Source organism: Loxodonta africana, chromosome 5, assembly GCF_030014295.1.
Source record: "Loxodonta africana isolate mLoxAfr1 chromosome 5, mLoxAfr1.hap2, whole genome shotgun sequence".
Classification (NCBI taxonomy): Eukaryota; Metazoa; Chordata; class Mammalia; order Proboscidea; family Elephantidae; genus Loxodonta; species Loxodonta africana.
This window is the reverse complement of record NC_087346.1, coordinates 76,688,577-76,702,410: the sequence shown is the minus strand read 5'-3', so window position 1 is coordinate 76,702,410 and position 13,834 is coordinate 76,688,577. Positions and strand designations below refer to the sequence as shown.

At 38.8% G+C, this 13,834-nt stretch overlaps 1 protein-coding gene across 4 annotated transcripts in view; it reads right to left on the bottom strand.

The window, feature by feature from the left end:
• The window catches only part of CNOT6L (CCR4-NOT transcription complex subunit 6 like), a 132,240-nt gene that overhangs the window by 40,155 nt on the left and 78,251 nt on the right, over window positions 1-13,834 (bottom strand). For all 4 annotated transcript variants that reach the window (XM_010594117.3, XM_023553333.2, XM_023553335.2 and 1 more), the window contains one exon: window positions 10,315-10,404. In XM_010594117.3, the coding sequence (XP_010592419.1) occupies window positions 10,315-10,404 (90 nt within the window). The remainder of the gene's footprint in view (window positions 1-10,314; window positions 10,405-13,834) is intronic.

The window sequence follows — 13,834 nt, the reverse complement described above, 5'->3', positions numbered from 1 at the left end:
CTCAGAAGGAAGTGACACACCTCACACCCTAATTTAAACTTCTAGCCTCCAGAACTGTGAGACATTAAATTTCAGTTCTTCAAGACAACCCATTTAGTGGCATTTTGTTACTACAGCCCTAGGAAACTAAGACACCATATGTGAACAAATGATCACAAATCTTCTTAACTAACATATCATAACAGACATATGTGCTGCCTAAGGTCCATCTGAGCAATGTCCAACCGCACGTATGTCCAAGGTTCCATAAGGTTATAATAGAGTTCAGAAATCCCAATGGGAGGAGACGTAGTGGATGTAACCTGCCATTGTGAATGCAACAGCTTCTGCACACAACACATGGGTATCTCATGTCTTGTATGCAAAGTGAATCCACAAAAAATATTTGAGTTTTTTATGGAGGTGGAGCCATCAAGGCATTACAGACAGAAGCACCATACCATACCTCAACAGCAATGACCCAAAAAACGAAGTAAAACAGATACAAATGTCAATCCTGGGACCCTAAGTATCAAATGAAGAGATAAAGAACTAGATCAAGTAAGGATAAAACAAAACTAAAAGATTTAAAACAAGGAACCAGAGATTTCAGTCTGTAAATGACAGCAATGTCAGAACAATAGAAGGGGGAATAATCAGTGTAGGTATTGAACTTTCAAATGGAGAGGAAGTCAAGGTGGTTCAAACTTAGGAAGATAGGGGTAAATTTCAAGGTACGCACAAAGAAAGTTAACAAACCTACTCATCAAAATAAAGAAAAAAAAGTCCCAGTGATGACAAAATCTACAAAAAACAAACAAATAAAAATTTCTACAAACAAAAGGAATTCAGCACAGGAGAATAAGAGAAACAAAGAAAACATCAACACCACAAAAAACAAAACCACTACAAAATGATAGCAATAAGCTCACACCTATCAATAATCACACTTAATGTAAAATGGTTTAAATGCACTATAAAAAGACAGAGGGTGACAGAATGGGTTAAAAAACAGGACTCATCAATATGCTGTCTGCAAGAGACACACCTTAGAAACACACAAATATATTAAAAGTCAAAGTATGGAAAAAACATATCAAGCAAACAGACACCATAAAAAAACAGGATTGCAATACTAACCTCAGGTAAAATAGACTTTAAGGCAAAAAAAAAAAGTACAGGGTCAGCGGAAGAGAGGAAGATACTCAACAAGATGGACTGACACAATGGCTGCAATGATGGACTCAAGCATAACAATGATTGTGAGGCTGATGCAGAACCGGGCAGTGTTTCATTCTGTGGTACATGGGGTCGCTATGAGTCACAACTGACTCGATGGCCCGTAACAACAATAACAAGGCAAAATCCACTAAAAAATGGCATTACAAATGATTGAAGGAACATTTGATCATGACGATATACCATAATAAATATCTACGTACCCAGCGACAGGGCTCCAAAATACGTAAAACAAACTTCAACAGCACTGAAAAAAGAAACTGACAGCTCTACAATAATAGTAGGAGACTTCAATACACTACTCTGGGTAAAGGACAGAACATCTAGAAAGAAACTCAACAAAGACACCGAAGGTCTAAGGCCACAATCAACCAACTGGACCTCACAGACATATATAGGATACTCCACCCCAACAGCAGCAAAGTATATACTTCTTTTCCAATGCACATGGAACAGTCTCCAGAACAGACCACATCTTAGGCCACAAAGCAATCAACAAAATCCCAAACACTGAGATAATACAAGCATCTTCTCTGATCATAATACCATGCAATTAATAGCAGGAAGACTGTCTTAGTCATGTAGTGCTGCTATAACAGAAATATTACAAGTGGATGGCTTCAATACAATCCATGACAAACACCAAGGAAAAAAAATCAAATACAGGGAAGGTAATTAACACCTTGCTTAAAAACCGCTGGGTAACAGAAGAAATCAAAAAAATTCCTAGAATCAAGTGAGAATGAAAACACATCATACCAAAACCTTTGGGACGCAGCAAAGTCAGCGTTCAGAGGTCAACTTATAGCAAAGGATGCGCACATCAAAAAAAGAATGGAACAAAATCAAGGTGTTAATGTTACAATTCGAACAAATAGAAAGAATAGCCAAAGAAGCCCACAGCCTCCAGAAGAAAGTAAATAATAAAGATTATAACAGAAACAAATGAATAGAGAATTGGACATTTGTTTAGAGCATATGCAGCGACCTGGAGAACACTGCCCCAATCACGCAAAGTACTGCTATCTAGTTGGCATCGTAATTGTGCCTTTAGAAGGCCATTCTATCATTCTATCAAGCCAGCAACTTTAGGATGGGTCCCTTGATCTGAGCCAGTGTTGTGTGGGATAACATCATGATGGATAAGGCATTCTGTGTGTCTACAGATAGTAGTTTTAGCAGAAGCACTGTGTACAGGGAAGGCAAATCTGTATTCAGAGTGACTGTCCCAGATGATGAAAGTGGTCCAGTGTAATCAACTTGCCAACAGGTTGCTGGCTGACTGCCCTGAAGAATGGTGCCATTTTGGGGACTCAGTGTTGGTCTCTGCAGACTAAATTATCACATAGGTAGGAGAGCTGATATACCCGTGAGACAGGATGGTAAAGGTATATTACTGGCCTTGCCAGCTGAAGACAAATTGCTTCTAGTGTCTCCTCAAAACTGTAATCAAGAAAAAGGCATTGGAGAGATCAATAGCTGCATACCAGATTCCAGGAGATGTATGACTCTTCTCAAGCAATGAAAGCACATTTGGACCAACAGTTGCCAACTGGAGTCACCACCTGCATTACGATAATCCACTGTTGTTCTCCAAGATTTGTCTGTTTTTTGCATATACCAAATAGGCAAGTTGAATGGAGATGTCGTGGGAATCACCACCCCTGCATCCTTCCAGTCCTTGATGGTGGCAGTAATCCCTGCAATTTCTCCAAGAATACAGTATTGCTTCTGGCTATTTCCCTAGGCAGGGGCAGTTCTAATGGCTTCCACTTGGCTTTTCCTACCATTAATAGCCCTTCCTCCACATGTCAGGGATCCAGTGTGGGGGTTCTGCCCGTTGCTGAGTATGTTCATTCCAATTAGGCATTCTGACACTGGGGAAAGCACTAAAGATGCATTAGGGGACCCACTGGATCCACTGTGAGAGGTACCTGGGCTAAGGCTCCATCAATAACCTGATCTCCATACAACCCCACTCTGACTGGTAGGCCACAGTAACATTTTGGGTGTCTACTAATTACTGTCAGTTCTGAGCCAGTGTCTAATAATTCACAAAAAATCTGATTATTTCCTTTTCCCCAGTGAACAGTAACTCTCATAAAAGGCTAGAGATTCCTCTGGCAAAGGAAAGAAGAAAGATTAACAGTATAAAGTTTTGGCAGTGCAGTGGGGTCCTTCCTCAAGGGGACCCTGCCTCCCCTTCATTCAAGGGACTGTGGGCCTGTAAACTGGCTCAGGTCTGGGAACTGATTAAGGGGCCATGACACTCTATTCTAGCAATTCAAGTTAGACTGCCATTCACTTGACCTAGAATTCTTTCACTTATACAGATCAAGCAAAAATTTAGTAAATTTCCCATCTATTTCACTCCTAGGGACACCATGACTAGGTAGCAATGCCATTAGACCATATGAGTCAGACGATTCTGATTACTGCTTTGACTTTGCTGTCCATTACGGTAAACATGCCTGTCTTGTTTTTGTTGATTAAGTGCCACCACTTGGCGCATACTATCAGGGGGTCCAATCAATCCCACTGTAGTTAGGTGTCTTAACTCAGTTAGGGCAGTTCTCACTGTCAAATCTGACTTACATAAAATAGCAATCACAGCCATCTTCAAGGATGCTAGGACTCCCTTTACAAACTTGCTCCTTATCGTTGTGGTAAAAAGTGTGTCCTCTGGGAATGCCATGGGTGGGTCTGTGGGTTCAACCTGATAAGTCCATTCTAACATGCCAATTTTCCTAAGCCTTTGGATGCCTTCTTCTACAGTATACCAAGGCAGGTGTGGCACCTCAATTTGATTTAGTGTAGGCCACTGCTTAATCCATGCTTCAGTAAACGAACCAAATAAACTAGTATATCTTTTTCTAACCTCTAAAGCTGAAACATTAAGTGAAGAATCTGTGCTTAGTGGGCCCATATCAATAAACTCGACTGATCCAACATTATGTTCCTTGCACAACTGTCTCATACCCTTTATAGCCATTCCCACACATATTCCCCAGGTTTCTGTTTGTATATATCAGAAAAGTCAAGCAGTTCTTTTGGAGTATAAAGTGTCTCCTCCTGGGTAACACTGTGTGCTTCACCTACTGTGGCTCTCTGGGACTTAAGTCTAGAATTGACTCTAAGGCGACAGGTTTGGCTTTTTGGTTTATAGGTCTAGAAGTAGAAAGGGGTGGTGGGAGCGTGTCCTGCGAACATTCAGCAATGTCTTGTAAAACATCTGCCTCAGGTGATGCCTGAGGCACCGCCGCAGGCGATATCTCAGACAAAGACTCTTTAGGCACAGCTGGGTTAATCTCATCAAATGGGGGTGAAAGGGATAATGGTTTTCCCGGGAAGGGTAGCTTAGCAGACAAAGATGGGGTAATCTCTTCAGATGGGAGGCGTGGTGCTGTTGGCAGGAGAGATGCAGTGGAATTTAGTGGTCCAGCGTCCTCAGCTTCCTGATCATCTACCTGTATGTTCCCATTCCAAGTTTCAGGATCCCATGTCCTCCCAATCAATGCCCCCATTTTAACTTCAGACACCATTCAGGGTTAGGAATTGAGATGGTACTGTAATTCAGCCACTCTGACAATAAGACTCTGGGTTTGGTTTTCAGCAGTATCAGCTCTGTTGATACAAGAAATAAGGGCACAAGTGGCCACTTTCAGATCTTTTATGCTGTGCTTCAGTTGTGACTCTGAAGCCCTGAGGTCATTTCTTTCTTTCACCAATTTGTATAGCAAAAGTAGGACCAACCAACCAGCTTCCTTTTACTTCTCACTCTGACAAAACTGTAGAAAAGCATCCAATATGCAATCACGCAGAGCCTTTTTTCTCACAAATGTTTGATCTATTGGTGGTGATATTTTGAATATTTCTATTGCCACCCCATGCCATGGATTAGCAGTGCCCTCTTTACTACTGGAGGCAAAGTCAACAGTACATTTAAGACTAGCCAGACTTGTAAACCAATTTAGAAATCTCATCCTTATAATTCTGTTTCTCTAGAACCACTCTTGGTACTACATGTCTTAGACTGGGTTCTCTAGAGAAGCAAAACCAGTGAAGCATACATAGAGAGGAAGAGAAAGAGAGATATTTCTCAAGGAAATGGCTCACACAGTTGTGGAGGCTGGCAAGTTCCAAATCCGTGGGTCACGCATCAGGCTAGAGGATTCTCCTGACTCACGTGGTTGCAGGGAGGGGCTGACAAACCCACAATCAGCAGGTTAGACAGCAGGTTGCTGGCCCATGGGGCTACAGAAGTTTGCAAATCCCTGATTAGGCAGGTCAGACAGCAGACTTCTGGCTCACAGGCCTGCAGAAGCTAGTGAATCCCAAAGTTGGTAGGTGAGATGACAGGCTGCTGGCTCGAGTTCCAAGAATCAGGGGTCAGAGATGACAAGCCTGATGCAAGATCCAGAGTCAAGGAGAGCTTTGCCAAAGCATCCATATATACTGGATGCAGGTTATTCTACCAAGGAAACGCCATTCTCATCAGATACTTGAGTAAGGGTATGACTTCAGGAGGGGTGAGACACATGATACACTCTACACTATACTCATCTTGCCTCATTAACATATAGATGTTAAGATTTACAACAGATAAAATGGAAGATCATTACATCAGATTACAAAATGGAGAATAATTACATCAGATGACAAAAATGGAGGATAATCACAATCATGGCCCAGCCAAGTTGACACATAACATCATCACAGTATCATGGACATTAAGCAACCCATGACTGTATACCAGGATAAATGAAGTGCATGGTGTTCACCAACAACATGCAGAGAGCCAATAAACATGAGAAATGTTCAATTTCCCAGTAACCAAGAAAATTTAAAAATGAGATAGCATATTTTTTTACCCATGTTCACGAAAACATTCAAGTTTTTAATATCCAGGGTTGGTGGTGGTGTTAAGAAACAGCTACTTGCATACCTGCATCTACAGGTAGCAGAAATACAATTGGTACAGCTACCTGGGAGGACAAACTGGCATCATCATTTAAAATTTAAAACACGCATGTCCCTACGACCCAGCAATTCTATTTCGCAAATCAGCCCTATCATACACCTGTTTGAAGCAGTGTTTAAAAAGAGGTTTATTACGGCATGTTAATAATACCAAAAGCAAAAAAAATTACTTGCATTGAGGACGTCTATGCTGCAGTTTAAAAGAAAATGGATGGATATATGGATGGATAAATAGATATGCTAAAGTGGAAAGCTATCCCAAGAAAATTGTTGAGTGAAATGAAGCAGAAAAATATATAATAATAAAATATGATATATTTTATTAGAAACTAAAAACCACACGTGAAAAGTAATAGTATAAAATTTCTACCCGTGTAATTTTTCTATGTAAATGCCTACGAAAAGACCTAGAAGGATACACACCCAACTTAAAAGTGTGGTTACCTACATGAGCTAAAAAGTAGTGGTCAAAGAAAATTTTAGCCATAACAGGAATTATAATATTTTTTACAAGGAGAATCATATATTCATACAAAGAAAAACAAAGAAACTTTGTCATTAGCAGGCATTTCCTTAAAGAACAGCTAAATGTGGCTCTCTAAACAGAAATGATAGAAGAAGTGAAACTTGAAAAAGGAAAGAACAACGGAATGGGTAAAATTAGGGGTAAATACAATAGATTATCCTTCTCACATGAGTTTCTTAAATCGTACTTGATGGTTGAAGCAAATATCACAACATTAGCTTTTGTGGTGCTCAATGTTAGAGAAAATACTAGAGACAGCTATATTTAAAAAGTAGGGAACATAAAGGAACTTATCCACAAGAAAAGTGGTAAAACACCATTATCTGTAGCCTGTGGTAAGTTACGTATGTAAACTGTAATATTAAGAGCAACCACTATGAAAACTACGTTTTGTTGTTGTTAGGTGTTGTCAAGTTGGTTCTAGCTCATAGTGACCCTGTGTACAACAGAATGAGACACTGCCTAGTCCTGCACCATCCTCACAATTGTTGTTACGCTTAAGCCCACTGTTGCAGCCACTATGTGAATCCATCTCATTGAGGGTCTTCCTCTTTTTTTGCTGACCCTCTATTTTATCAAGCATGATGTCCTTTTCCAGGGACTGGTCCCTCCTGCCTGTCATCTATCATCTGCCTAATCCCTAACATTCGTGCAAATCTATACTTGTACAATAGTTACTTACCCCCAAAATATTATGTTCAGTACAGATTGGATATTTATTTTTATAGTCTGATCTGAAAGATGGTACTCTATATTTAGCAAAAGGAACTCTAAAAGTTAGAACAGTTCATTTTCCAATTATAGAAGTGCACTTACTCGATTTTTTAAAAAATGATTTTGTTGTTAGGTGCCTTCAAGTCAGTTCTGACTCACAGCGAACCTGTGTACAACAGAATGAAACACTCCCAGGTCCTGCCATCCTCATGATTTTTGTTATGCTGGAGCCCACTGCTGCAGCCACTGTGTCAATCCATCTCATTGAGGGTCTTCTTCTTTTTTGCTGATCCTCTACTTTACCAAGCATGATGCCCTTCTCCAGCAACTGGTCCCTCCTGACAACATATCCAAAGTATGTGAGATGAAGTCTTGCCACCCTTGCTTCTAAGGAGCATTCTGGTTGTACTTCTTCCAAGGCAGATTCGTTCGTTCTTTTGGCAGTCCATGGTATATTCAATATTCTTCACCAACACCATAATTAAAAAACATCAATTCTTCTTTGATCTCCTTTATTCACTGTCCAGCTTTCACATGCATATGAGGCGAGTGCAAACGTCATGGCTTGGATCAGGTGCACCTTAGTCCTTAAAGTGACATCTTTGCTTTTGAACACTTTAAAGAGGTCCTTTGCAGCAGATTTGCCCAATGCAACACATCACTTGATTTCTTGACTGCTGTTTCCATGGGCACTGATTATGGATCCAAGTAACATGAAATCCTTAACGACTTCAATCTTTTCTCTGTTTATCATGACATTGATTGGTCCAGTTGTACAGAGTTTTTGCATTCCTCATGTTGAGGTGTAATCCATACTAAATTTCTTCCCATTTATTTAGGTCCTCTTTAATTTTTTTCAGCAGTGTTTCATGACAGTGTACAAGTCTTTCACCTCCCTGATTAAATTTATTCCTAAGAATTGTATTTTCTAGATGCTTTTTTTTATTGTGAATAGTGGCACTGGGTCTGGATTTATTGTGAATAGAATTGTTTTCTTAATCCTTAATCTATAGTTAATTGATTTTCGACAAGGGTGCTGAATCCGTTCAATGGGGAAAAAAAAATCTCATCAATAAATGGTATTGGAACATCTGGATATCTATGTGCAAAACAATGAAGCTGGGTCCCTATCTATTACCATATATGAAATTAACTCAAAATGGATTAATGACCTAAACGTAAGAACTAAAACTATGAAACACTTAGACCGAAACATAGGGGTAATGCTTCAGGACCAACTTTTGGACAATGGATTCTTAGATATGACACCAAAAGCATGAGCCAAAAAAAAAAAAGTTGGTAAATGGAACTTCATTAAAATTAAAACTTTTGAGCAACAAAGGAACTTATCAACAAAATGAAGAGACCACCTACAGAATAGGAGAAAATATTTGAGAACCATGTATCTGATAAGGGTTTAGTATCCAGGATATATAAAGAACTCCAACAACTCAACAACAAAAAGACAAACAATACAACTAAAAATTGAGCAAAGGACTTGAAAAGACATGTTTCCAGAAAAGGTATACAATGGCTAATAAGCACATGGAAAGATGCTCAAGATCATCAGGGAAATGCAAACCAAAACCACAATGAGATACCACCTCACACCCACTAAGATGGCTATCATCAGAAAAACAGAAAACAATTTTTTTTTGGCCAGGATGTACAGAAATTGCAACCATCATCCATTACTGGCGGAGTTATGCAGCTGCTGAGGAAAATAGTTTTGACAGTTCCTCAAAAAGTTAAACATAGAATTAACCATATGACCTAGCAATTACACTCCTAGGTATAGATCCAAAAGAACTGAAAGCAGGGACTTAAGCAGATACTTGTACACCAATGTTCAGTTCGGCATTATTCACAATAGCCAAAAGGTGGAAACAACCTAAATGTACATCAACAGATCAATGAATAAACAAAATGTTGTTCATACATACAATGGAATATTATTCAGCTGCAAAAAGAAAGGAAGTCCTGACATGGGTGAACCTTGACCACATTACGCTGAGCAAAATAAGGACAAATATTACACAATCTCATTTATATGAAATATCTAGAATAGGTAAATGCATAGATACCAAAGTTTATTAGTGGTTTACAGGAGCAGGTGGGAGGAGGGGAAAGGGAGTTGTTAAGGGTACATTGTTTCTGTTGTTGTTAGTTGCCACAAGTCAGTTCTGACTTACGGTGACCCCACGTGCACAAAGTAGAACTGCTCCACAGGGTTTTCAAGGTTGTGACCTTTTGGAAGCTGATTATCTGGCCTTACTTCTGAGGCAACTCTGGGTGGGTCTGAACCGCCAACCTTTCAGTTAATAGTCTAGCATTTAACCATCTGCACCCAGGGGCTCCATTTTTGGCTTAAGCACTCAAAATATTGGTAAAATATGGAGACACTACTAAATTCAGGTATTTTCCCTGGAATACCGACTTTCTGAAATAAACAATTCTGAAACAGAGCTAAAGAAAACTGTTCCAGTATAGAAGACATTATAATATTTTAGTTATACACTTTTTAATTCTCTCTTTGTGATTAGAGCAAGAGAATCCTGGGTTCACAGCTCTGGTGTTAATCAGCTGTGTAACTCTGGTAAATTACTTTACTCTCCGAATCTCGGAATTTGCATGTATAAAATGGGAGTAAAAATACTAACTTCTTAGGTTATTGGGAAGATGAAACCAAATAATGTAACTGCAACTCCTAGCATATTGTTTGGTAAATAGAAAGCACTCAGCATATAAAAAGAACAATGTCCCACTACCATGGGAGCTCCAGACCTATAAACACTTATATAAATGGCCAGATGTTCTTCAGCAATATGTCCTATATTAGCTAGAACTAGTATCTCTGCTCTGCCATTAATAGTTACCTGCAAGATTGTCAAGCATGAAATTCAGTAGCTTTCGGGTTCCATCTGGGTCCTGGTATAAGTTGAGAATATCCTGTGATAAAGGATTGCCTGGAGCAAAGGACAAAAATGAAAACTATAAGACTTAAGATCATATATGACAAAAATGTACACTACAAAATTTAAAATACTAATTTTATAAATTAAGTTTAATCATATTTAATCTATTGATATATTTTAAGAAATTATACAAATTTGAAGAAATACATATTAAAAAAACTTGAAAAAGGATTATATTGTTTGTACTGTGTACTTAAAATTTAAGAGCCTTTGGGCTTGTCAAACTCAAAAACACATGTTAATAATCATGGTCAATTCTGAAGAAATATCACAATCTGACTCCTTGGGGTAACTTTATACTTTTTACATTTAATTTTAAAGACAAAAGATTCTAAATGAAAGACAAACACCCTTATACGAGAAACAATAAACGAGACTTCATAAAGAAAGAGGGAACTCTCTTATTTATATTACTATGTATGGGGGAAGAGAAAATATTCACGTGAGAAGAAAACCCATTACCAAGATGAATTAGCAAAATGTGGGAGGAAAATAAGAATTCTGTTTTGACAATGATCAGGAATATCTGAGCACTAATAATACCTATAGATTTATCAAGTATCAAAAACAAGCAAGAAAGTTAAACTTTTTATTCCCTTAAGAAATAAAGAACAGGGTTCATTAAGATAAGTTTGCAATAACAGACTTTCAAACAGATTTGGAAAAAAAAAAATAGAACTTGTAGAAATGAGGGTTCTAACTGCTAAAACAAAAATTTACAACGTGACAGACACTAGAATGGCTAAAATTAAAAACCACTGACCAACCAAGTGTTTGAAAGAATGTGAGGTATCTGACTTCTAATACACTGGTGGTAGAGGTATAAAGAGTAATAGCTATTTTGCAAATCTGGTTGACAGCTTCAAACGGACTAGAAACTGGAAAAGGAAACTTGCCAGGAGTGACAGAAATCTTGATCTAAATAAAGGCCACACAGGTTTTTATCTTTGCAAAATTCATCAAGTTAGATACTTAAACATTTGGATACTTTACTGTGTATCATTACAAATCAATAAAGTATTGGGGGAAAAAAGCAGCTCAGAGATCAGCAAAACTATAGGAAGGAGCACAGAAAGCAGAGCCTTCTTGGTTTCAGTGGGTGGGGCTACATTCTCCCAGATCTCAAAGGGTGGGGCCAGAGCATCCTAGGTTTCAAACTGTCAGATCTTCACCAATTCAGTTCCGGACTGTGGGGCTGCAGTTAAGGCATGTTAGGTGAATGTGGCCACGTCCCAAAGCCAAGGGGTGGAGCTTTCATGCACAAAGGGAAGAATGGGGGACTACCAGGGCTGAGGGAGTATGTTAGCCACTAGACTAGGAGAATGGGGCCACCTAAAGAAGGCGTAGAGTCGCCATCCCAGAGGGCCTGGAAGGCAGAGCTGAACCCTAGGGTTGAGGAATGTCCACCCAGAATCCAGACAGAATGGCCAACACCCAAAATCTGGAGGGCAGGGCCATTGCCTAGATGGCCTCAGAGAACACAGGATTATTTTCAAGCCTTGAGAACTACTGTAAATTGTTCTGCTGAGTTTTGGACTTCCTTGGTGCCTATTATCCCTTCTTTCTCTCTAATTTCTCCGGTTTGTAATGGAAATGTCTACCTTGTGCCTCTCTCATCATTGTATTTTGGAAACAGACAACTTGTAATCTAGATTTCATAGGTTCACAAATGAAGAAGAATTTTACCCCAGCTAGAATATGCCTGAAGTCTCACCCATATTTGATTTATACGATTCAGAAGATGAGATTTTGTACTTCGAAATGATTTAAGACTTTGGGGATGATGTGATGGGGTAAGTGTGCTTTGCATGTGGGAAGAACATGCATTTTAGGGGACCAAAGGGTAGAATATTGTGGATCGAACTGTCACCCAAAAATATGTGTTGTAAAACTTAACCTCTATGCCTGTGGTGGAAACCCTGGTAGCGTAGTGGTTAGGAGCTAAGGCTGCTAACCAAAACGTTGGCAGTTCGAATCCACCAGGTGCTCCTTGACAACTTTATGCGGCAGTTCTACTCTGTCCTGTAGGGTCACTATGAGTCAGAACTGACTTGACAGCAATGGGTTTGGTTTGGTTTTGGTTTATGCCTGTGGATATAATCCCGTCTGGGAATGGGTTGTCTTTTTTTATGTTAATTAGACAGCATTAGTGTAGGGTGTATCTTGAGTCAATTTCTTTTGAGACATAAAAGAGATTAAACGCAAGCAAGCAAGCAGAGATGGGGGGAAAGAGATGCCAGGCCACATGAAGGCTGCCCAGGAGCAGAAGCTCAAAGACACAAGGACCTTCCTCTAGAGCTGATAGAGAAAGCCTTCCCAAGAGCTGCCACACTAAATTTGGACTTCTAGCCTCCTAAACTGTGAGAAAATAAATTCGTTTGTTAAAGCAACCCACTTGTGGTATTTCTGTTATAGCAGCACTAGGTAACTAAGACGATATACAAAATTTACTGAAGAATTTCATTTTATTAAAACACAGTGCCGTATAATCTAGAGAATATCAAAGACAAATAGAAGACTTTAAAACCAGATTGGGAGAAAGAACCGATCACTTCAAAAGAATACAAATGAAAATGATAACTTATAAAATCAACAATGGATGTTGGAATATTAAAAAAAATAAAATACAGAGGAATAATAGCTTCAAACAGTGCAAGATTTTATTGCAGACTTCAATACTCCTCTCAGTCATTGACAGAGTACTACAGAAAATCAGTAAGGATAAAGAAGACCAGAACAACACTGTCAACCTATTTAGCTAAACTAGTATTTTATAATACTTCAATCAAATCAGAAGAATATACATCCTTATCAAGTGCACATGGAACACTCAGTAATGTAGACCGTATTGTTTGCCAGAACAGCAGTAACTTATTGAAATCATACGAAGCATACCGTCTGACCACAACAGATTAAAACTAGAAATCAATAACAGACAGGTATCTGGAAAAATGTCTAAATCTTTTGAAATCAAACATAATACTCCTAAATAATCCATCAATCAAAGAGGAAGTCACAAGGGAATTTAAATGTCAATTCTCCCAAAACTGATTTACAAATTCAACACACTCCAAAAAAATATCCCAGCAAGATATTCTGCACAAATCACAACCTGACTCTAAAACTTAAACGGAAATGCAAAGCATCTAGAAGTGTCAAAACAATTTTGAAAAATAAGAACACAGTTGGAAGACACACACTACCCAATATCAAGGCTTACCAAAAAGCTACCGTAATCAAATACTTTGGTATTGGCATTGGTCAATGGAAGAGAATAGCGTTTGGCAACAGACCCAAATATATATGATCAATTGATTTTTAGCAAAGTTCCAAGGACAATTCAATGTAAAAAGTATAGTTGTTTTAACAACAGTGCTGAAATGTTTGATGCACATAAGCAAAAGAAGGAAATTCGCACCAT